The sequence below is a fragment of the Alosa alosa genome, chromosome 4 (assembly GCF_017589495.1).
Source record: "Alosa alosa isolate M-15738 ecotype Scorff River chromosome 4, AALO_Geno_1.1, whole genome shotgun sequence".
In the NCBI taxonomy this organism is placed as follows: domain Eukaryota; kingdom Metazoa; phylum Chordata; class Actinopteri; order Clupeiformes; family Clupeidae; genus Alosa; species Alosa alosa.
In genome coordinates, this window is record NC_063192.1 from 33,396,844 (window position 1) to 33,423,191 (window position 26,348).

Here is a 26,348-nt window from a genome sequence, read left to right on the forward strand (position 1 = left end):
ACTCAAACCCATTATGGGTTTACCTCCAAACACATGTACGTACACATAGAGAAGCATTGGCAAACACACACACACACACACACACATACAGAGACACACACACACACACAAACATACACACACACTCACACACACACATACAGAGACACACACACACACACACACACAAACATACACATACACTCACACACACACATACAGAGACAGACGGGGTTGGGGGGGGGGGGGGGGGGGGGGGGCTGGTATGTGAATCAGGCTATTATCACCCTGACACAAGGTGCTGTTGACAAACAGCAGCATATTACACCGCTCCATCTGGTTGTACTATGAGGTTGTAGAAATCCATGGCCACAATTTGGCTGCTTTTAGCCTTTAATGTCACTCTTTCTGTTAGGTATTGACAGTTTGTTTCTTTTATGTATGTTGATTATTTGAAAACCACATACGTTGATACACACAAAACTGTTATTTACTTACAAATGAGATAAACTCTTTTAGTGTGCACATAATGTGTTCTAGTTCTAGTTTTGGATTTGGGTTTTGAAATTCATCCATTTACCTTGTATCTAATTAATGAATTCTGTTTACCTTGTATCTAATTAATGAATTCTGTTTACAGAATCATGGTTGTACTATGGTTATTGCAATTATAAAAACATATTATTATTGTCATTACTGTATTAGGTCATTTTTATCATTATTATTCTATAATGATTTTTATAATAATTATTCTTATATTTCAACTTGTATTTGACTTTACTTTCAAGTATTAAACATAATGCTTATGTAATATTACTTATTATTGCTGTACATCACTTTGGACAAAAGTGTCTGCAAAAAACATTAACATAAACATTAATGTTGCTATGAGAGACAACAAATAGTGCACATCTACATGTCCCTTGAAAAGATTCCACCTGCCTATCATTGTCTGAACGACACACTGCAACGTCTAGCTCTGCCACCAGTACGCTCAGGCCAATCCAAACTTTTCTCATCTGTGCTTCCTCGTTGGTAGAACGAGCTACCAGTTCCTACTAGAGCAGGGGCATCCCTCTCCATCTTCAAAAAAACTCCTGAAGACCCACCTCTTCAGAGAATATTTCCTTGTGAAACACTAAATTGTCCTAGAATTGTTGAGAGAATTGCTTTAAAAAGCTTAAACTGTTTACTGTTAGTCACTTTGGTTAAAAATGTGTCAGTCAAATGTAATGTAATGTAAACATCAATCTCGCTATACAGTACTATGACACCATGTTGCAATAAAAGGCCTCTTCATGTAATGCAGGCACATTCACATTTCCCCAAGTAGTCTGTGAGTGCATTACCTATAACGACAAGCTTGCCTTTCCAGCAGCCTCAGACCAACCCCTCAGACAGCTCCTTTATGCGCTCTGTCGAGTGTCCATCCTTGAAAACTCCAATCCAACAAAAGTGCCTCATTTAGCTCCAAAGCCTCCATCTCCTCTTGTGTCTCTTGTGTGTGTGTTCTCTCATTCTCCAACCTCATTCTCTCACTTCCGCCACTTCTGCTGCTTCACAACTACCATTCGTAGGGTTCCACTATTGCATATTCACAGAGAATCATTCAATCAAAGTGAACAATACCCTCACACTCAGCAGCAGCGTTCTGCAAGACAACGTTGTGGGTGGACACAGTAGGGTGGGGTGTGGGGGGCAGAAACACCAATATTCACACCATTATCTCACTAATATTCACACCATTATCTCACTAACATTATCTCACTAATATTCACACCATTATCTTACATTTGAGCTATTCAAAGGTTTTGGGGGGAATATTTTGAAACAAAATCAGCTATGAGCCAGTGATCCCTCTTTACATTAAAGTAAATAGCCTACTGTATACTTAGTCATAGAGTTGTGCCTATAGTGTCGTTATCAGTGATTCAGTGATGTGATTAGCAGTAGTTGCCACGTCTGCTCTAAGGATTTCCAGTGTCATAACAGCTAATGTCGCTGTCACATGCTACTAAGCTGTTACAAGACCTTATAACACAACAAGAAACACTATTTTCTGACTGGCTGGAAGATGTTATGACGTTTGTGAGTTTTACACATGCACATATGAGGTGGTAATGCAACCACAACAAGAAGCAGAATGGCTGTTATACCTTGAAGTGCATGAAGTCCACATTTGTGTAATTCGCCGATTTCATTTAAATGTTATGATATCATAGACAGAGTCCAACAGACTTGTTTGTGGAACTTACTTCTTTCCTCCACACATCAACTCATTTTTCAATTTATAGGACTATGGCCACAGTCTAGGTGGTATGCCAAGCTAGCATATCTGAGAATTCGGTTGAGCCTTAGGTTTGTAAAATCACTGTTGTCCTAATTTGAAAAGCTGTGTAATGGTGCTAAAAGCCTTCTCAGACATATGTTACAATGATGTTATGTACCTCTGTCATATTCCTAATTTGTAACTCTCAAATTTCTGTCTCAACGTGACTTCTCAATAAACTTGGCAAACTGATATACCAGTGTAATATGCTAAATAACTAAATGCAAACATCACAAGTTAATTGACATTCTAAATTGGAGTGGGGTGGGCAAAGGTTATTGCCACAGTGCACAGTGCGTACGGATGTACACCTGCAGGCACGCCTGGCCACAGCTGTATTTCCCCATTAGCACAAGGCCGGAGTGGAGACAATGTTGAGGCTACCTCCTTTGCCCTTTATTTACTCCACTTTCTTTCTCAATAGCGTTTATATAATAATGTTAAAGATTACATTATTAAATTGCTGGTCTCTCACTTTGAATGAATATCTTAGTGTATGGCAATTCAAGGTAAAGTACGGAGTGATTACTTGCTATGAAGAGTCCAAGGATATCCCATCTCTTGGAATCATTCTTGTCCAATCAGAAATCAATAATTCCTTCAGCCATATCTAACTGATGTACAATAGAAAACAGAGCCCAAGCAGTATAATAATAAAGTGTGCACTGGGATAGTGACAGCAGATTGTAGGACCTTCAGTCAGTGTGGTAAAGCAGATGGAAGATATACAAAGCCAACCGGTGTGTGAAAGTGTGATATGTGTCAGAAATCACATAGACATCACACATAGACATCACCCACTGTTAGAACAAAAAGCATCTGTCAGGCTGCCTGCATGTGCCTCTATTTGTACGTACGAAGGTCGATATGCCCCAACTTAGACAGAATGTTTCTGCTATAGTACACATGTAGTCTCCACTTCTCCCTTTTAAACATAATTCATGACTATCAAGCAGTCTTTGATAACCCTTGCGTTACATGGGGAAAATAGGCGCCCCTTCAGCTCTAGCAGGTGTGTCGTGGTTGCAGTCTGGTTGGAGCTGCATCTGAGGCACATGTGTGATGGAGGCTGTGTGGCTGCCATTCCGCAGAAGCAACGCATGCAATGTGTTCAAGTTGTGAGACATTAGGCAAATGTTTAATTACTCTGAAAAACACTTAGTTAGGACATTTTAAGACTGTTCTATCAGACTGTTTCACTCTACAAAGAAAAAAAAAGAAATCCAAGAACACGTATTAGTGATTTCTTCTGCTGAAGATATACAATGAAATATACAATGCGCTTTCTGTGCACTGTCTAATTTGCTGCTTCTTGATGTGTTCAGTCCACTCCATGTGTACTTAACTTGATATCCACTCCGTGTGTCCTGGTCTTGATACTATCCCTTATTTGTATATTGTATTTTGTATATTGTATTTTGTATATTATATGTATGTTGTTGTCTATATTGTACAGTATGTGTCTTTATTACTATTGTATATTGAATGTTTTACTATTACATGTCTATTAGTTGAATGTACATAGAGTTTAACACCTACCGAAGTCAAATTCCTTGTATATGTAAGTACTATATACTTGGCCAATAAAAAACTGATTCTGATTCTGATTCATTCTGTACTGTCCCTGTGTGTGGGCACGTGTGTGCAACTGCCATAATCAGACTGCATCACACTTACCTCTAGCATGTACTGATCCACTATGTGCAGGTCTGAGGCTACTCCTTTGTAGGATTTATACATCTCCACATCTTCCACAGTCGGCACATATCTACAGTGAACCAAACAACATAGACCAAATCATTTTAACTGAGAAAAGCAATATGTACTTCCCATAACAATAAATGTCACATTAGCCACACTGTAGGTCACAGCAGTATATACTTCCTTATAGATAATGAGTAAAAATACTAGCACTGTTACGGAAACCCCGACAGCGTCATTGCATTTTGGTGTATATACATAGTATATGCACTCATTTTAATAAATTGTGTGCTCATTACTAAATAGTGCGCTCATTTGACTAAATTGTGCGCTAATCTTAATTTTTGTGAAATGAGCGCAACTTTTAGTAAAACATGCACACAATTTTAGTAAAATCTGCAGACAATTTACTAAATTGAGAATACAATGTATTGACACGAGCAGACTATGTGGTAAAACGAGCACACAATATACTAAACTGTGTGCACAATCTATCTATAAAGCAAGAAGTGTCTGTGTGTCTGTCCTAATGTCTGTGGCATGCATATCTCGCTGACCGTTTGTGCAGTGCCAAATTTGACGTTGTTTAAATAAGAAATGCAAAAGATATAGTTAAATATATCGGCAAAAGAAGCACACATTGGCTTTCGCCGCTAGCCACTCCCCCTCCCACACAGCACTGTCCAGTAAGCTACCAGTGAGGATAGAAGCAAGGCTTTGGCAGAGCTGGAGTAGGTTACACGGGTAAAAAGTTAAGCGAGTGCAAGATGTGTTAACATGTCGTATGCGGTTTGCTTGCATAAAATGACTCCGCGGATTTTGCAACAACACGCCAACACACACAGGTATGCAGTGGCTCTTCAAAATGACGTAAAAAATGATGTGCAATAAACGGACACTTCAAATAGCCCAGGCTAGTTTGGACTTTCTTTAGACTTTGAATAAGCAAACGACAATTTCAACTGCAAGGTCCTAAATTAAAACGAGCAATAATGGTCCCGAATTAAAGAACCTCTCAGAATGCCAAGCAGAGTGCCAAGCACACATGCAAAGCATAACCAGTGACAAGCAACGAGTGGCAGACAGAGTGCAATGTCACTTATAGGCCACCACAAACTGTTTTTGACCGTTGCAAATGATGCATCATTCCACAAAATGGTTTGTTTTCTCTATCATCAAGTTATTCAATAGGCTAAGCATATAGCCTTGACTCAAAACAGCTGTTAGGATTATGTCATTTTGATTTGTAAAAAATGTCACATGCAGTCATGCTTAAATTCTGCTCACTTCACATTAATTATATTATTATATTATCTGAATTCATTATTGAATGCTTACCTGGAATTATGTTTTTCCCTATCATCCTATTTTTAAAGCAGGCCTACCTGCAAGCATGTAATTGGGCTACAGGAATAGCATGTTTGAACGGGCACTGCACTAGTATAATAAAATGACAGCACAATTTATTAAAATGAGTGCATATTCTCTTGATATACAAAACAATCTTGCAGTGACACTTCCCGGGCTCTATACACTGTAGATTGAGAGTTTGTCTTTATTTTCCTCATCTTCAATCCAGATCCTACTTAGATTCCTTAGCATGCAGCCCATGCCTGTTTCTCTGTGTATTCAGCAGCATTTAGCACTATATTTCTCCCACTTTAACTCTGTGTTGTTTCTGCCCACTCACTCTTTCCTTGCCCCTCTTTTATTTTTCCTAAGTGACTCTCTGCTGTTTTCGTGTGGCCCAGGTAAAAGAGGGATGATTAAAAGCCAAGTGGCTGAGCTGGCCTCTGTATCGGCCTGGCTTTGAACTCCAGAAAGGACTTCTCTTAAAGTCTTGTGAGTGCATTTCAGCTCAAAGCCTGAGAGACTGACTATTTCATGAGGCCTGGGATGTGCAGTAGTGACTACAGCTGCCCTGCATTAATATTGCAGCTCCACTGCAAGGCCTTCTATTAGGATTGTATTCTTGAAGTCCATGCTGACAACACATTAAAAAATATTCCTTGCGGTTTTTATCCAGAATAAATAAATCTGGAGCTACTTTCGGTCTCCTCTTCCTCAAGGTAGGTCAGCAGAATGCAGCGACCCAAGACAAGCTCAGGGAGGATGTCCGAATGGATGGGAAAAGCATTTCAGGGCTTTCAACACAGAGGGCCCCCCAGAGAATCTCAATGGTGTCCATCTCTCCCAACACAAGACCATAAAAGTTTAATCTGTGAGCAGCGCCCCTATAAAAGGCTCTGGTGCCGACTCTTTATTGTTGACCGCAGAGAACCTCTTGGAAAGTGTTAATCTGTGGCCCATTACAAATCAGACGCTGATGAGGACGTGAGCCCATACACAATATTCTAATGCTGCTGATGTGTCCAAACACAGCATAAACACCGCATAGCGCAAACACAATAACACACACCATCTGTGTCCAAACACAGCATAAACAACGCATAGCGCAAACACAATAACACACACCATCTGTGGTTTTAAAATGGAAGATCTACCCTGCCCTGTCTGCAGCTGAGTCGTTTCAACTGTGTCTAAAGTGCAGGTACCACAGCAGATCAGGGACAGCCTATTAAAACACACTATAGCTTACTGTAGCTTTAACTGATATCCTAAATGCTACTAGGGTCGCCCCATTAACCTCACTCACAGCTACACACACACACACAGAGAGAGAGAGAGAGAGAGAGAGAGAGAGAGAGAGAGAGAGAGAGACACACACACACACACACACAGAGAGAGATAGATAGATAGAGAGAGAGACACACACACACACCACACACACACACACACACACACACACACACACACACACACACACACACAATTTTGCCCCAATTTCAATGCCTGGAGAATGTGACTGACATGTGCAGTGGGAATGTTCAAGATAGATTCCTGCAGTCATTAACAGGTATAGGGTTTAGGTGAAGTTTCTCCTCACCTCCTGAGAGAGGCGATCTGCTCATCAGATAGGCCGCCGTCCTTCTCATGAATGATACACAGCTTTTCGCGCAGCTCCTTTGGCTGCACTGGGAAACTTTTGAGGAAAATGTCTGTTGAGAAAAGACAGAAACTCGTACACACACAAGCAGACAACCTTATTAAACAGCACATAAAAAGCAAAGTCTGTGCACTAGTATTAGAGAGAGAGAGAGAGAGAGAGAGAGAGAGAGAGAGAGAGACCATATGGGCTTTAAACACAAAAGGGCTTGTTGTTAATTACCTTCCATCTCCCTGACCCCAGGGGCTCTCCCCTGAAATCATTTGTATTCTATCAAATGCTGTATATATTAGTGAGGGTTTTCTTTGACCTTTGAAATAAGGCAGATGTGAAGGCAAAGACAAAAAAGTGGCATTAATAAACTGAACTGCAACATTCAACTAAAGAGGCAGGTCTGTTGGTATGGCAGTCATAGCATCTTCAACCCTAGCGATTCAACTCCTTCACACATCCCCAAGAAACGGCCCCAAGGCAATCATGTGCTCACAACACCCCATCTGCAATCATGTGCTCACAACACCCCCATCTGCAAGACATGCTGCTTCGTCACCCCTGAATGCTTCAGGCAAGCACTAATATCACCCACAAATATTCATATGACACATTTATGTGTTCTTCTGACATCCCAGCACTACTCAAATGTAATTGTATAAAAACGCATAATCAGTACTTGTATAATGGTAGTCGTAGTCGTAGTACGTAGTGTAAAGGTTCGGAGCTGTGAGTGAGTAAGCCTCACTCTGACCAACACGTAGACCTGGGCGTGCCTGGGGTTTAGCCACCTTGCTTGGGGTTGCCATGTTTGGGGTTGCAAGTTGGAGTCCGCTGAGGGCCTGTGCTGTCAAACACAAGACAGGTTACATATTGGTGCCGTGACCCATACTGGGATTGAGGTTTACGGGTGTAAATGCAACACTAGACAGCAGGACCTCCTCTGCTCAGAGAGTATTACTGATTTCTCTTCTCTCTGCTGTGGAGTCATTCTACTAGATAGACAACAGCCTACACTTTGCTATTATGGCACACAGCCATTTATTACACTATGGAACTATTTATCTACTATATCCAATAACCAATGTGTGCATAGGACCCTTTCAGTGTTGATGCATATGTATGGTGCAGTTTTGTGCAAGCTAACTCTTTTATTGTTCGCTTATGGATAGTTCAGGTTCTACCATTTTTGTGCTCATTTAACATTTAGTATTTCCTTTAACTATGAACTCTGCAAAACTGGTGCTCTGAATAGCGATTCTGTTGTCTTTGAAAGTTTCTCTTATTAACGCATTTAACTGCAATTTGGATTAACACCTCCTTTTACGGCGAAAGGCGGAAATATTTCACCACAAAACAGACGTGCGCTTTCATGGGCAGTTTTCATACATACAGAGGAATTCCTAATTAGGCACGTGTTACGCTTCTGCTCCCATCTTTTACACAAAACTCCAACTTTCCCCTGACCCTCCTATGAATGCATGACACGGAAAGCGCTAATTGGCATTGTCAACTCCTGCGACAGGCAGTACGCGGTTTTACCCAAGTGCGACCTGTTAGTACAGTACATACCGTCATTCAATACAGCATACAACAACAAAAATCTTCACATACATGACACATGCTTTGAAGCTTATTATCACAACAGTCACATACGTACAGTATCATATTGATATGAGATAAAATAAAAAATTTCTCTTTGCATCTTTCTCCAGAAAATGTACCACTTCTGGAAGCCGTTACATCTGTTTCATTATCGCAATTAAGAATGTGAGAAAGTGTGCCAAATTTATCCTGATGTGTTTTCAATCTGATCTTTGAAATGATATACAATTTAACACAAAGAGGGATTTTAACAGATACTCCTATTGTGAGATTCTACAGCCTATTTCATTTCATCCTTCCAAACCATTTAAACTGCACTTAACTGCACTTAAAAAGAAATGCAAAATATTGCTGTAGTTGCCATCTTGAGGTAGGAAACACATGTACAGCACTGACCAGGTAGGCCTATGTCTTACACTACAATATCATGACAAAGAATGTGCATTGTGTCAAGTCACCTTGAGTAGCCTATGTCTTGCCCGGAAAAGTTGCACTGAAATACATCACAAATACTATTGTCCACAGCCAACTAGCACATGCACTCTGCACCTGCACCATATGCAGGTATATAATGGCACAGATATAAGATATAAGATATCTGTGATATAACAGATAAAGTAAACAAAGCAGTGCTTCCTTGCCATTTTCACAATACTTTTTCTCACCACCAACAGTTTTGTAATACATCTACTTCCAATCAAAAATGTGTTTGGTAATAAGTTGCAAATGGCATTGTCAATCCTGGATCTTAAGATTGTGGAAGACACAAAGAAAGAAAGAAGTGGAGGAAGAGACAAAAAAAAAACAAGAAATCCTTTTGTTAGATCCAGTTATCCAGAAGCAAAACGCTAACTACCAGGATGTAAACAGCCAATCAGAATAACTCATTGACCAACGGCTCCGACACATAAACACGGCACCAGAGGTCGAGACGGTGCAGAACACACACCGACAAGACATCCGAACACCAGCCTGGTGTGTTCTGGCCCTCACACAGCAATCAATAGTGTGGTTTCCTAGTCATAACCAGTTATGTTCATAGCATTTAATTTGTAATTTGACCAATAAAATATCCTGAAATAACCTGGAGCCAGGAAAATACCAGTATTTAGTAGACACTCTGTACAAAGGATGTGATGTTTACAAATACAAGATAAAACCCTGACACATCAAACTGTCTTCAAAATATCAGATGTTGGAATGATAATCTTTATAGTCCTTTGGGCTCCCTTAGCTGGAGCAAATCACATGTTCAAAGAAAATTCAAATGTTTCTCCGGGTCCTTCCCATCCTATGATGTCACTTTTTCTGCAACATGTACAATTTCACTGTTGTATTATATCAATGAGATCTGATTTAAAAAAAAAAGCATGTGCAGTCACAACCTGATTTAATAACCTGAAAGTGTGTCAACGCTTTGGAAAATATCACACACGGTAAAGCACAGTTTTCTCTGCTGTACCAGCTGATCAACATATTCTACTGGATGTCTTTAGTAAAAACACCTGCCCACTGTTAGACTCGCATCAGTCATCATGTTTTCATAAAGTACCAATGGCATAGTCTTGGCTTTGTACTGGCACAGTCTTTTTGTCCTGCTTTAGTGCTCACCCAGCTCACATGGGTTGTATGTGGAGAGTTCAGTGGGGTCTGATCGATGCACTGCACCCCGCACTGTACAGTAATGCTAAAGCTAATGCTTATGGCCCAGGAGACTGTAGGCCTTAGGTGTGTCCTGGGGCCAGGCACTGACGCTCAGCTGAATTAGCAGAAGAGCGCACACATTCTGAGCTGGACACCAGCACATGCATATTTCATGACTGTTTCCTAATTACTCCGTCTGGATTAAACCAGATAGCAGATAGAACAACAGAACATGGAGTGAACCCATGTCATATCAGAGACATACTAAAGGCTGGCAGCTAAATGCTACTTACAAACAGAGACATACTAAAGGCTGGCAGCTAAATGCTACTTAGATAAACAAAATAAGGAGCTTAACATCAACAAAGATGTGGAATTACAAATAATTTCAGTAGCATATATCAAACACCAGATCTTATTTAAAGAGACAGAGATTAAGATTTTCTGTTTCTAACATATAGTTTTGATTTGAGAACTGTTTCCCATGTATGGTAACTAAGGTATACATCCATTAATCTCCACAGACACCTGACTAAAGTCTGTCAAAACTGTGTTTTGTGAACATCTTTACACATTTCCTGCCATATATTAGCCTCCCCAACTACAACATCACAGCTTCGATCATTCGATTCCCTCCACTCACAAATGAACCTTTGACTCTTGTCCAACGGCTCCCTCTGGTGACTAGGTACATGCTGCCACCCTGTGACCATCAAGCAAACTACCCTGCAGAAGACCACACCCATTGATGCAGTACTATTGTTGTGAAGGGAGTGGGGAGTGAATTAGACCGTTTTGCCTCAATCCAATTCACCAGTAGCACAAAAGTCTGTTGGTAGTCTTATTATTATTGCGTGGCAATTAGAACATGTCTCAGAAGCCAGTGGCACTAATAGAGACAAATCTGGGCACGCATAATGGTTAAGACTGAATATAAAGGGAAATAATCCCAAATAAATGCATAAGAATAAAATCTAGCCTAGGACAACAGATGGAAAACAGGAGTATTCATGTTATATGACTATAAAGATGAATCTGATATGACTTGTTTCAATCATTTATTGTATATCATCTATACCAACCATCTGGAAAAAAGAGATTTGACTTGAGACCTTCCGAAAACTGCATTTGACTTAAAATGTCTATTTTCAGATATCAATGTAAGATTTGAGAGGAAACAGCATATACTTATTAAATAAATCTTTCATGAGATGATGAGATACTCACTGAAGTTGTGTGCAATCTTCTGGTTCAACATGATTTCTATGTGATGGCTCGAATCCACACTGTCAGCAACGTTTTCTGAGACTTTGACTTTGAACTGCTCAAACAACAGAAAGGTGTCAATCTTAGCCTTTCCACTGACGCCATGTGTCCAGAAGGATTTGTCAATCTACATTAAGGGTAGAAAAAAAAAACAATGGAATGCATCTTTTCTCAAGACGACTGAAAAGGTACAAGTGTTATCTTTTACTGCACTATTGCATTTGAAAGGACTCAAGGGTTATGGTCTTATTCGTCACATGCACATTACAGGACAATTTCACTGAAATATGTCCCTATGAGTTTCCCCATATTGATTCATTTTGTACAATTATGTGTTTGTAATTGTATAAAGGATATATCAGTTAAATGGGTGTAGTTTCATTTAACCCCAAGGTCTGAATTAGATAGTATGCGCCGCTAATGGAAAATACAGTATATGTGTCATAGAATGTTGGAACAAAATATAGTAATCTTATAGGAATAATCCAGATAGGAATCTTATAGTATTTTGGGACATACTACAGAAGTCCTATAAAAGACTGTATCATGGGAACACTATAGAGGGAAATTATATTATGGAGTTAATACAAAATATTATTTAATAGTATTATATACTACTATAGAACTACTACAGACATATTATAAGGGATACTTTACATTATTGACACGTGCATTATGAAATAATGCTATACATAGGCCCCTATCTGGCACCTGGCGGAAGGTGGCGCAAAGAGCAACGCAAAGCTTATTCTTATACACAGTCAGTGGTGGATTTTTTTTTACTTTTGTTACTGTTAAACCTTTTTTTACTGTTAAACCTTGCGCCCAGGGGTGTGGTAATTAGCAACATAAGGTGTGGTTTGGTGCATGATCCAAAAGTCACTATCTTACACCCTTTAAAAATCATTACGCCACTGACCAAGAAAAGCCTGCTGGTCTATATCGAAGGGGCATATGAAACACAGCTGAAGACGCACTGTCACGAGATGTAAGCAGCAACTCCTCTGCAGGATAAATATCCTTAGGATTTGTATTCAGTCATTCAAACATTATTGGGGTAATTGTTGCTTTTTCAGGCTGTTTTCGATGGTAACCTTGTCAGTCAATACTAGTGAAAGTAATTAACTGTGTAGAACTGTTTTGTCGTTGACTATGAGACCATGGTGAAGTTTGTTTCACTTTGCCTATGAGTTCAAATAATAGACGAGTGCAGATGCGTGTAGGCTATACTCTGCTAGGTTTTAGTAAAGCATGGTTTAGTGGAATAACTGTTCCATACGGTCTCGCGTGCAAGCAGATTCCTTCGAATGCGCTGCTGACTATCAAAATACTGATGCGCTGTTTGAAGTTGCGCTGTTTGCTGTTAAAGGGAATGACAGATGTCATTCTCATTGGTTTAAAGGATGTTACCTTTTTGCTCTAAGCGTCCGATGTTTGATCACATAATCATGTGGACTGACCACACTTTTAATGTCTATACATTTTACGCCTCTGACCATCCGCTTCTGATCGTCAAAATAGAGCCCATAGTCTCTTCAAACCTACTGATCCTTAAATGGTCATGATTTTCTACACATCCAAATTCATTGTCCTACAACTACAATCATTAAAATCTGGCAGAAATGTAATTATAATCTCGCATTGAATCAATGACAATCACATCAATGACATACTTTTGAGGGAAGAGTTGTTGAAAAGTGGACAAAACTAGGTTAGCTATTACCTTGACACATGCTAAGCACCTGGACCTAGAGACCAATGAACAGCCAGGCATGTTTATTAAAGAAGCATTATGCAATTATTGTCTGAAAGTAGCACTTTACTAAAAACTAAAAACAAAGGCAAGTTGATGAAAGTTAGCCAGCTGGCAAACTAATGTATTTTGCCATGCTGTATATGCTGATCTTACATGTTCACTGGCTTCCCAACTGAAGAGTAAAAAAAGTCTTCAAAGACTTTCAGACAGATAGTTAGCTTCATCTGTCCTTCAAATGCCCAGCAAAATGAATTTGACGATGACAAAAAATAGCTACCTATGAAGGCCTCCATATTAAAAGGTAAAAGAAGGACATTATTCCAAGTGCTTGCTGTGTATTTCAAGTATCTTTTCTGGCACCTACTGGTAGACTTGCCAAAAGGAACATATCATGTGGGTGTAAGACAAGCAGCTCCTATTTATCAGAGCTCTCAAGATTCATTAGAAAAGTTATATTTGCATATGCCATGTCATATGCATGAGCTCCCATGTGTTGTACTGACAAAGTACTGTTATTTAATGTTGAAACGGATTTCCCATTGTATTAGTAGTGCAATAGTTTTGCATAAACATCAGAATACTCTCTGTCCCCAGAACAGTCCCTGAGTCCTTCCATGAACCGTGAACCAAGTTCAGCATTCTACATTTCTGTAAGACTCAACGATAAATAACGACTTACCTTGTCCTGGGGCAGCAAATCCCAGTGGAAGGCTTTGGTGCGATCCTCTGGCAGGGGCTTCTTTCTGGGTAGTGGAGGTGGGGCTGGCACCGGAGGAGATGGTGCCACAGGGTGCAGGTCTGAGTACAAGGGTGATGCTGAAGGCATGGTGGGCAAGCACACTGGGCTGCAGGGCTTTGCCAGTGCTGGTGTTGGTGGAAGTGGAAAAGCCCTGACACTGCTAAGGGCTGTGGACTCCTCACCATCAGATACTTCCTCTGTTGACGGTAGCAGAGTGCCAGAGAAAGCCCCATCTTCAGAATGCTGCAGGAGGCCTGTGACTGTCCTGGATGCCCTCAGCTTTTTAAGGTCTGCATACATTGGCTCAGACTGGGAGCAGCATTTCCAGTTCATACACAGTTTTCCAATAGCCTGAACCCATGAGTCCCTCTCTGTTTGTATGTCAGCAGTCTTCATTACATCTGTCATAGGTACCCTGAACCTGGTGGGGAAACGGGTGTTAAGAGACTCCATCTCCAGGCTGAACAATTAACAATAACTAATACATAATATAGATGACCATGTAATACATCTAGGCAAGAGATATGGCTAAAGCACGCTAACATATATTATATTTTTAAAAATGATGTCATGGGTGTACAGAGGTGTGAATAGTTGTCTGTTGTGTTTTCATGTGAATACTGTATGTGTACTTACTGGTATGCACTACAATGTGTGTGAAGTGTAAACGTGTCGAAGGAGTGTGACGTCTCTACTCTAGCCTTTCCATCCGAGAAATGGATGACGATGGGCAGAGTGGAGCTGGAGACCGCATCACCGTCATTTGTTGACAAGAGAGTCAGCTGACCAGCATGAAGGTGAGCCTCATACCTTTGGAAAAGACACAACTCTGTTATTCCTAGACTAGGAATATTCACGTCACAACCATATTCACATACATAGTATACATGTTCTAGTAAATGAATACCTTACAAGAGCACACCAACTTAAGTTTTTGTCTGAGATCAGTGGCATGTGTACAGAATGACAACAGACACATTTTCTCATTCACTGTGGTGAGGTGAGGAAATACAGTAACTATACACTGTATAATAAATATACAGTCATGGCATTGAAGGACTGCTATGTGGGATATGGCCACTAGGGTGCAGTAGAATATCAACAACAATTGCAGTATGCTTGTAAATATGCAACAAAATAATTATTTTTTTTATTACAGTTTTTCTCAGTCGCTTTGGTGCTTTTCTCAGATCAGAATGAAAATTCTCATAACTATTAGTTCAACCTCCACAACATTTAGTCATTTGTGCACATCATAGTAGCAATTTCTCCTTCCTCTGAACAAATTGCAAATGCTTTTGAACATGTATCAGTTGCTTTGTCATGTCAGTCAAAATGAACTATACTTATGGATGCTGAATAGTCGTTCCCAATAACACTAATACCGGTAGTCTTCATTTCATTGCTTGAGTCATTACATACAAAATTGGTGAGTTATCAAATTCTGTCACAATGCTGTAGAATTGCAAAGAGCATTCAGTAAAACTGTGAAACATACATACAGTATTCAGTGTCTTGTACTCACTCACTCCCCTAACTGCAGCAATTTGTAACTTTACTGTAGTTTTCAAATGGCTGTACAAGTAGCCTACTGTATAGTGCTGTCTTGAGCATTTTCAGGTAGTGTCACCGAGTTCTGACCTTTTTTTGCATGGGAAAACACTGAGAGCATAAACTGTCGTAATGAAAACATGACAAAGCCATTTGACACTCTTGTTCATAAACGATGGTGTCAAGACTTCTCATTTTGATGACACTGGCAGTTTCATTGACATAAATACTTGCTTTTGAGGAATGGACTATCCATTTTGAGCAAGTGACGTGCTTTTGCAGGTTATCTACTAGGTTTTGCAGTTTGCACTAATTGTTTTGAAAAATGCACTAACTGCTGTGCAAATTTTAGTAGTGATGTGAGAAAAGCACCAAAGCGACTGAGAAAAACTGTAAAGACCTTTCACTGAATGATCTGTTACAACCTATAAGAACTGGATTTCAGTCACTAAGTTTCCATGCGCACATACATTTTGATTAAGGTCCATATTCTGGTTGTCACAATATTCAGAATACGATATGTCCATGTGCAACAGAAATGGGAATGTTCCCCTTTACATGTGAATCAACATATTCTGGGAAAAAGTGGCATCTTCATCATGACGGTCTCTGCACCTGAATTGAATTCATGACCGCAAAATAAGTGATTTATGCGAGATCTCTTGTAATAGGCCGTATGGACGGGTTTCCACCGATTCTTTATCTGTTAGAAGTGCTCTTAAGGAGCTTGCACACTTCTCCAACAAACGGCAACAAAAACCAACAGTTGGGTCAGTGTGGGCCGGCCGTCTGTGTTTGTTGACGTTTGCTGGATGGAGTCGTTAGGAGTTTGACATGACAGTTGGTTTTAGATAGATAGATAGATAGATAGATAGATAGATAGATACTTTATTAATCCCCAGGGGAAATTCAAGGTCTCAGTAGCATACAGACAACACACACACATTCACTAACAGCAGAAAAAGTAATTAAAAGTATATAATATAAAAACACAACTAAGCAATAAGGACACTTAATCTAAATAAATTCTAAAAACAGTATCCACATAGTGGTGATTAATCAATCAGGAGGCGCTTGCAATGACTGAGGCAGGGACTGAGCCTGTGACTCTCTGTGCATAGTAAGGTATGGTAAGGTGCTCTAAGGTGCTCTGTGTGAATGAGTGTCACGGTGATAGTGCAATGGTGATAGTGGTCATGGTGATAGTGCAAATGAGTAAGTCCAACAGTGCAACAGTGCAAGAATAAGTATATATATATATAACTATTTTAAGAAAAGTTTATGAATGTTTATGAACATTCTAAAGACTACCAGCAACAGTTGCCAACATTAGAATGTTGGAGTTTGTTGGTATTTCTTGGAGCAGTGTGCAAGCTCCTTTAGAGCATTGCAATGCTTTCACCCATCGATGAATTCCATCATGACATTCAAGCTTTCCATTTGGCGTACATAAGTTGAGCTTATCTTCACACTGGAAGTGAAAACGCTTTTCGATATATTTGCCAAGCGTCAAAGCAACAAACCAAGCTACCAAAATTCCTTACATGAACGTGCGCAGATGTAATATAATATTCTCAAAGGGGCATTTTCCAATTAACATGTTTAGATGGCCCAATATTCCAAATAATAGATGGCCCAATATTCCAAACGCCTAATATGGTCATTATTCTGAATTAAACCAGAATATGGTGTGCACGGACACATAGTCAGTGATAGTCATTCTTCTGAATAAGACCAGTATATGGTGTGCACAGACACATAGTCAGTGATAGTATATTCTTCACCCTTACTCAGCTTCAGCTTCAGCTGTACGACCACAAGCATTGCGTTCACTGTTTGACTCTTCTCCTTCACTGTCCCAGAGAGTAGAGTGGAACACTAACACTTAATCTATATGGTGCAACAATTAGCTTCCACTGGAATCAATGGAACTGGCTACACCAGACGTGATAGTGGCACTTGTGGGCCTGGTGTAGCCCAGGCCTTAAAAATCCAGGCAACTCAAACATTTAGGATGGTGATCTAATTACAACCCACGTCCTACCAGTCCAGGAGACACCACAGTGCTATTGTCAGTCTTAGCATGTACCTTCAAATCATAAAAATACATCAATGGGCTAGGACAGTGGTTCTCATGGGCTAAGACAGTGGTTCTCAAACTGTTTCTGTCATTCCCCATTTTGGAGGTGGGGAATTGTCAAGCCCCACTTGACCCCATCAAACCGGCAAAATGGTAACGTTTAAATATTTTTTTTTGCATTTTGGTTCCAGTTTACATTTCCCGTCTCGGTCTGCTGAATTGGATGTTATTTGAATTAATATGTTGGTCTGTTTATGACTCTTATGTTTGTGTGTGGCTGTTTTGTTTTGCTTTGAATCTATGATCTTCCATGTCAAAAAAGAAAGTCGTTATTAAAGAGACACCATTTTTATTTTATTATTTCCTCCTGTTCCTCGCGCCCCACCTGTCATGTCTCTATTCCCCAGTAGAGGGACCCGTCCTACACTTTGAGAGCCACTGGGCTAGAATAAGCCCAAGCCATAGGGCAGCAGACAGATTGGATAGTGTCAGTGAGAAAAAGTGTGCTTGATATGAACGAACAGATGGAGTGGCTAGATGCATATTCATAAATACACACACACACATACACACACACACACACACACACACACACACACACACACACACACACACACACACACACACACAAACACAAACACAAACACAAACACACACACAAACCTCTTCCATTTAAAAGAGGCCATGCCACCCTTCTGTAGGAGGAGTTGGCCTTGGCGGAGGCTCTTTGGGTCTGGGGGCATTTGGTACACATCTTCTAGACGGTCCGCTGACTGGCTGTAGATGTTGCTGTGGATTATTTGACTCACTAACTGCAGCATCTACAAAGAATAGGCAAAAACACATAAGCACACCATATCAGCTTGACACAGGCTGATAATATCAACAGTGTTGGTGGTTTCATCATTTATTTTGAAAATACATACGGAGTGTCCTTTAAGACCCAGCAATTCATTTGTGTCCTCTGTGAGGGACATAAGTCCTATAAGTCAACACCAGTAACACCATTTATATCATCTATGTGAGTCCTACTACACTTTCAAGAGGACATCCTGGGCATTTATATCATCTATGTGAGTCCTACTACACTCTCTAGAGGACATCCTGGGCTATCTGCTGATGTCACAATTAGATTGAACACACAAACTTTCTTTTCAAAATGCATAGCATTTTTCTCATTTTATAGTGACGAGAGAATTGATTATTTTTTTGCAGATATAATGTCTCTTTTGCTAATAATCAGATTGTGTCTTATGAGGGTCTTAACTTCAATTTAGAGAGATTTCAGAAATGGGCAGTAATTGTAACACTTTTAAAACATAACAACATAACTTTGTCCTTTATAGTGTATAGCGGGGCTTACTATCGCTTGTTTTTTAACCAATTTCCATGCTTCAGAAGGCTGAGTGTTGCAGGGAGGGGTTTTCTCATAATTTTTCATAAATAATAAAAGGTATTCAGTCTTAAAGGTGCAATGTGACTTTGAGTCAGACTTAGACGCAATGTGTAGGCAAGAGTTCTAAGGTTTATTGGGAAATGCAAACCTTTTAGGGGAATTTACATTTACACAAACATACAGCATGCAGTACATAAAAAGCTTGATTTTTAATTAATGATAATGCATTTGTTGAAAGTGCATTCACACACGAATGCCTCCACTGTGCTTTTGCAATGCTAGGGCGCCCCCCATCACACAGGGGTCAGGGGTCAGACTATGGGGGGGTCCTTAATACAGCTCATACTCTGGGCAAGTCTCTGATGGCATCACAGCAAGCCATCATACTTCCTCACCACAGATGTAGTGAATGGAGAGTGCAGTCACCCCTCCTGGGCTGAAACCCAGGCCTACAGGGTACCATACCTGCACTGTGACAGTCCTCATGGGCTGAAACCCAGGCCTACAGGGTACCATACCTGCACTGTGACTGGAGCGCCACAGACCAAGGCTAATGGGTATGGCCATCAGAGTGCATACTCAACCATAGTAACAGCACACCATCACAGTGCTCATCTCTGGAGGCAGCCTTGAAATCACTCCAAGGGCTCCACACCTGCACTTAGGACTCAGTGTTAAGGCTCTGGTATGGTCGTGCGTCACATCTGCGCGTGTCCAAGACGTGCGTCATTTTTGCCGTGGACGTGAAGCATACTCCAACTTCTGCTGTCCTGAATGCGCGTTAAATCGTTAAGGTTAGCGCCTGCAGGAGTAGCTAGGCTAGGTAATAATGATTGCACCTGGGAGAGGTAGGCTACATTCCCTTTATTATTATAATCACTATTGATAACGCATTATATACGGAACAGGCGAGAATGCATCTCGATCAGCAAGTGTTACTGGGTTTCGCCTGAGCGTTGTAGATAGATACCTTTATACGGCTCAGGGTTTCGCAATTTGATTTCAGCATTGTTCAGTAATAGGTGCTAGGCTACGCTCATTTTTAAAAGATGCATTTAATCCGAAGTCATGTCAGCTCTCTATGCAGGGAGTAGGGCTGTCACTTTTTATTCGAACATGACGTGAAATATCCGTAGTCGAACTATAAATAAACTATTTGGTTTTTAGTGCTGTGTAGCGCATTTCTACTGTCTATGATTAGTTTTATTTTATTGTTAGCCATCTCATTCAGTACTATATGATCCAGGGCTCATGACCAAATCAAGCCAATATAATAGCCAGTAGCCACAATGAGCCCATGCAGCCACCCTGTTTCGACAATCAAAGGTGACGCACAGAACGGCCAGCAGACAGATAATTACGTCCCCAACTCATCTAAAATGTGGTGTCTTGAAATACTTTGGGTTCTACACCATAGATGGTAAAGTGACCGTTAAATATAATGTTAAAGAATGTATCTGTGGATTGTGGCTTTAATCGGTCGAAGTTGACTCCATGTCGTGGTGTCTCACGTAACTCAAAGCCAGGCAAGCTGAGGACAGGCGCTCTCTGCTCCATCGTCGTTATGGTAACCAAACAAGTCTTTTTCTGTCTAGGTTTGTTTCTAGGTTTAAGTGTTGTTCTTCTATGTGGTCCACCTACTGGAGGGGAGTGTTTACAGCAGTTCCGTTTCACACATGCGCAGTCTACGCGTCACTTTGATGCGCGATCTTAAATTTCGGTCGACTCAAAGACTCGATGCATGCTGTAAAAATGACGCAATTCTCGTCACGCGCTCACCAGTGCCGCATGCGCGTGACGCAGACGCGGGAGCGTACCATAGGCTTTAGACTGTCCAAATATGTTCGACGTCAGACTGACGAGGAACCTGACCAGGACTGTTACTAACCAGGGCAGTTCTACCCAGACCACATCCTGGACTTTTGGACCAGCTCAAGTTTATGAGCTTTCCCTGTTGGCATCGCTTACCAATGGCAGGCATACCTTACATTAAATTTGTCTGTCTCGGGAGAATTTCACACCTCAGGCGAGCGAACCTGAGGAGGTTTTTGCTATTTAGGTATGTTCCTGCAATCTACCTGCACCTAACCAGGCTGTGCGTGGATCTTGGTTTCATTTGGAACTTCATCATTCACTTAGAAGTCAATACGTTACTGTCATGGCGGGAGCCTCAGCCTGCATGAAATATGCACAAAATAGAAAGTAAAATATTTGTAAAAATCGTAACGGACTTGGTGTGTAGCTACACTCTATGTGCGAAATTGTGTTTGCCTCTAGTCAGCTTTATTCATGCATGTGATGACTAACCTTTTGCTTTTCCTGCATAGATGTGGCTTCTAGTTCGTAGTCATGGCGACCCTTGAACGAAATGGAAAACTTGGTGCCTGTTCCATCATGGCAGTTTTTCACACAGGCAAATGGCAGCTGTCGTTTTATGATACCTTTCTCTATGCTGCAAACCATCTTTGTATTAAAATCAACCTGAAAAACAAAAGAGCAAATAATGCTTACTTTGTCTTTTTTGGCTTAACCATGGATATCAAATTAAATAAACTATCGCTATCTTCTGGTCGGATTATCAAATTGGATCTTTCTATCTGCCTGTTGTTCAAGTTACATTTTTTCAAGACATCCGGATGTCCAACGGACACAAATTTGCCTGACATCTCACATGCCATAAGAGCCATCACCCATAAAAAAGCAAAACTTTACATTAAATACAAGGAATATGGTTAGGAGAACTACTACTCACATATAGGCTACCCTCTGAAATTCAGAAGGAAATTCAGAAGGAATTTACTTTAGGCTACTCTACTTGCACTATAGTGGTGAAATGTTTTCCTATTTATTTTACATCAATGTTTTAATTTTAAGTCAATTGTTTTAAGAGATTGTTTTTCCTAAACATGTAAATCCTATGACTATGAGACTTGTAAGGGTACAAAATATTGCCTAATTATCGTTAAACAAAATCCCCAGAAAAAAAGCGAGATTATTTCGTCAATATTGCACACACCCCGTATAGAATGTGATACAACTAAGTAGAATGTAAGGGAAAGTGATCAATAGAAATTGAAGTGAACAAAGGACACATGGTCAGTAGCCTGCAACCATTAGGCCTACAACTGTTTCTTGTTTGCAATATACAGCTTGTCATAGATTACTCACTTGAAGTACACGTTTCTGCCAGCGATACCGGTTGAATTTGTGGACACTGAAGTTATACTGTGTGGCTTGTTTTTCCTGGAGAAGATACCAAATCAAAAGGAAAAAATGTAATGGTTTGAATGGAATTTCTGTTTAAAAACAAATATCTGATAGAATACACAAATAGAAGAATTAACATACAATTTTATAAAAGGGAAACTAAGCGCTAAGCAGAATCATGAGTCTAAATTAAGTGAGTCAAACAAAAATATACAGATGAACATGGGTTAGGGTCATCTAATAGCAAACTATCATGACCTTAATTGCTGGAATAAACTTTATTTGTGGATTATTTCTGGTCCAAAAATATGGAATGCAAAAGGATTGTTTTCTTCTCTTTCGTGAGTGGTGAGATTACAGGATGCAGGCTCCACGACTGTTAGATGTGTCTTTGACACAAACTTCGACTTGCAATCTGATTAGATTTAATCATATTCAAACTATTTGTGTAGCTTGCTGAACTGTAAGACTCAGTGTGAAGTTCTTTAAGAATGAAATGATATGAAATTCGTAAATGTGTACATTTTGGTGTTAATCGTTAGTTGTGTGTAGAACACTGAGTGCAAGCCATACTGTATGTGATTCATTAATCTATATTGCTCTGCAGAGCTATGATATTGTCTCATGAGTGTTATATTCTCATAGTCAGTATTTTGGCTTCCATTCTTAAAGGTTCCGTCCAGAATAAGTCCAATACGCTTTTTGTCCAATTCATGGCAGGTCCAGCACAGACCTGGTTCTATAAATGGGAAACAAACAAAGTGGCTTTGACTTATTCAGAAACTATTCCAACCATCCCCCAATGCTTCAGGAGCACAGAGAATAGGGGTGTACTTGTGATGGCTCTTGGGCTCAAATATCAACAAGCTTTTGCCAGAATTAGCCCATTACTCCAACCGGAAGGTGAAGTGGCATGCATACCTAGTCCAGTCAATCTGGAAAATCAAGCTTATACAGTACTTCCTTATTCAAGTGTCTGAACAACCGAGTGTGACCGAGGGTGCACCGAGGGACTTCCTCCAATAGTTATGAACTACTTTACAACATGTGATGATGATATTGGGAGGCAGCTGTAAGGATACCTATGTGGATATTCAAAAATAGCTTTAAATGTACTTGGATAAAGTAGTTGTAGTACTCAAGTGATGTTGACACTTGAAAGAAACACATGAAAGAGATGCATGAGGCACTTATAATAATGAGGAGACAGGACAGTGAAGTATGTTGCATATCAGGTAACTCAAGCACTGGGAAAACAACTAAATGGACAAATGAAGTGTTTAATTAACCAAATCAGTGTACACAGAATGTTTACTGTGTTTTTTATATTGTTGTACGGTATAGACTAACACATTAGTATTTCATGACTTCTGTCCATGACTTCATTCTGTCCATGACTACATTAGTATTTCATGACTTCAACTACTTCTCTATTTTCTATGTTTCAGGTATATCGTATTAATGTAGTAGGTTAATAAAGAAATCCTTCCTTCACTTCAAAGCAAATGTCTGAGATCACATTCTCAAAGTGACTTCAATGATTCTGAATCATGCTGCAATGCAGATTAGATCACTGGTATAGGAACAGACACAAACAGAGAGACAGCAAGAGTGTTGGTGTGTCGTGTTGGAGTGGAGTTGGAGTGTTGGTGTGTCGGTGGGATACCTTCTGTTGAAACAACTCCAGGTTGTTTTTTCTGGCCTGATCGATTGCGTCATCAATGCTCAGTTCTCCACTCTTCACTTTATTCATGATGCTCAGCTGCATCTCATTACTAAGCTAGAGTACAATTTAAAGAATAGCATAACATTTTTATGAAATTGGATGGACATGAAATACTATTATTTCAATTAATATTCTCAAGCTGGTTTTACAAGTTTGAAAGACTTATCCATGTCATCTTATCTTATCTAATCTCAGTCATATCCATGTCAGTTCTTGTAGGAACAAGTCATTCTTCAAAACAGGAAACTATACCTGGTTTCCCAGAAAGATGAATAATTCGTTTTTCTTTTGTCAACAGTAGATTTAGTTCCTATTTTGTCAACAGTAAATCTGACTGGCTATCAATTGACTAAAAAAGGAAGTTGTCCAGCAATAACATAACAATATTCCATTCAGCTCATTCGCATAGGCGCATTGATCAAAATTTGGCTGAAGAAATGCGTGTCTTCGTGCATTTCCATCCACTATGGTATGCGAATTAAAACGGACTATCTTCCAGCTATTGATTCCCAGGACTTGTTCTGCAGTTCTGTGTCTGTATGCTACACATTGGAGTCTATATGCTAATTTGTTAAAGATATGTCCCATAACTCTTTCTTTCTCTAATGTCATTTTTCTCTCTCTAATGACAGGACAGTTTAGGTTTATGTCGATATCTTTGAAATGTAACCCTAAGGTACAGTTGGCTACAACTTGCGCTCAAACAAAAACCATTACAACTAAAACTGGACAAGATACAACTTGCTTTGAAGCCTACCTGTGGAACGCCTTGAACGATCGATTTCTCCATGTTTTTGTATGCCCTCGTAGTTAAAGTCAATGTCCTCGGCGATTCCCAAGATTAAAACATGTGACTCATATTTTGCTATTCATGCAACTTCCATGAAGTTAACACGTCCTTTTCATGGAATGCAGACGCTGAATGCGACGCACAGGTAGGCTACCTATGCGAGCGACCACGAACCACCACCCACATTCTCACAGTAATCAGACAGCGCAGTATGTTAATGTAAGGGAATGCTGGAAAATTGTGAAGGGAATGTGGGCTATATCTGATATTACATTTTAATATTCTTGTACACAAGATAGTTAGCTTGCTAGTTCATTCCTGACAAACAAGACATTCTACACATTTTCACCCTAAAAAGATGGTGTGGGTGATTGACCTTATTCAGAGATCATGAAATCAAATATAGTATCTGCTGAGTTGTTATCACTATTATATTCCTTAATTATCCAACCATGCTGCCTTTAGAGAGAGAGAGAGAGGGGGAGAGAGAGAGAGAGAGATATTTTCATTCTTCTAATTTTCACCCTCCATTCTTTTCCACACGAACCATCTGTCAGGGCAAAGTTGAAGATGGACATGATAATTTCCAAATTCTACGGAGCCCCTAAGGGGACATGAGCAAAAAAATCTTAGAAAAAAAAAAAAAGTTTAGTTTCATGTGCTCACGTGAAACTTTCATGTGCTCATGAAAATTCAGCAAAAGAGTGCAGATGGAATAAATGCAGCTAGCCTCCAAATAGGTGACTATTGTTGTGACTAATAATAATAATAATAATAATAATAGTAATAAATTGTATTTACTGTAAAGCGCCTTTCATGACACCCAAGGTCACTTCACAAACAAAAACGGTTGTTAAAATTATAGTCATCTCATAAACATAAAAGTCAGTCAGTCAGTCAGTCAGTCCATAAGCCATCTTGGAGAGATAAGCCTATGTTTTAAGTCTGTTTTTAAAGTCAGTAATTGAGTCACAGTGTCTGATGTAGTCTGGCAGTGAATTCCACAGCTTGGGGCCGATGTAACTGAAAGCCCTCTCTCCCAGATTTCTGAGGTTCATACTAGGGAGTGAGGAGGATCTCAGTGAGCTGGCAGGGGTGTAAACTTCCACGAGGTCAGTGAGGTAGGTGGGGGTAATTGTGTAGGGCCTTGTATGCCACGAGCAGGACTTTGAATTGTATTCTGTAGGCAACTGGAAGCCAGTGCCGTTGCATAAGCAATGGTATTACATGGCCGGTGGATTTTGGAGCATGTTGTAATCCTCGCTACAGAACTCTGAATGAGTTAGAACCGGTGGAGTAGCTTATTAGGGATTCCAGACAAGATGGAATTACAGTAGTCAAGGCAGGATGTCACATACACATTGACAAGGACTTCTGCACTCTGCTGGGTGAGCGCTGGGCGAAGCCGTGTAATGTTCCTTAGATGGGAAAAAGGCACTTCAATACTGTTTATGTGAGCACTAAATGAGTATTGTCCAGTATGACACCAAGGTTCTGAACTGGTTGGAGCAAGGGATGGTGCTGCCATCTACAGAAAGGGTGAAAGGTTCCATCTTAGCACGAGTTGATTTGGAGCCAACC

General features: G+C 40.1%; 1 protein-coding gene across 3 annotated transcripts in view; it reads right to left on the reverse strand.

Annotated features, from left to right (window-relative positions):
* LOC125293943 (protein diaphanous homolog 3) overlaps window positions 1-24,909 on the reverse strand; it is a 34,608-nt gene extending 9,699 nt beyond the window's left edge. Inside the window, exons 1-11 of one of the 3 annotated variants that reach the window (XM_048242203.1) lie at window positions 24,735-24,909; window positions 23,918-24,026; window positions 22,213-22,287; window positions 21,352-21,525; window positions 18,312-18,469; window positions 14,654-14,827; window positions 13,958-14,438; window positions 11,484-11,649; window positions 7,687-7,854; window positions 6,957-7,068; window positions 3,986-4,076 (exon numbers count right to left, since the gene is read on the reverse strand). In XM_048242203.1, coding sequence (XP_048098160.1) covers window positions 3,986-4,076; window positions 6,957-7,068; window positions 7,687-7,854; window positions 11,484-11,649; window positions 13,958-14,438; window positions 14,654-14,827; window positions 18,312-18,469; window positions 21,352-21,525; window positions 22,213-22,287; window positions 23,918-24,019 — 1,701 coding nt within the window. In that variant the 5' untranslated portion in view covers window positions 24,020-24,026; window positions 24,735-24,909. Of the gene's footprint in view, window positions 1-3,985; window positions 4,077-6,956; window positions 7,069-7,686; window positions 7,855-11,483; window positions 11,650-13,957; window positions 14,439-14,653; window positions 14,828-18,311; window positions 18,470-21,351; window positions 21,526-22,212; window positions 22,288-23,917; window positions 24,032-24,734 lie in introns of all 3 variants that reach the window. The other 2 variants (XM_048242202.1, XM_048242204.1) reach the window with 2 other exon arrangements.
* Between the last annotated feature and the right edge of the window lie 1,439 nt (window positions 24,910-26,348).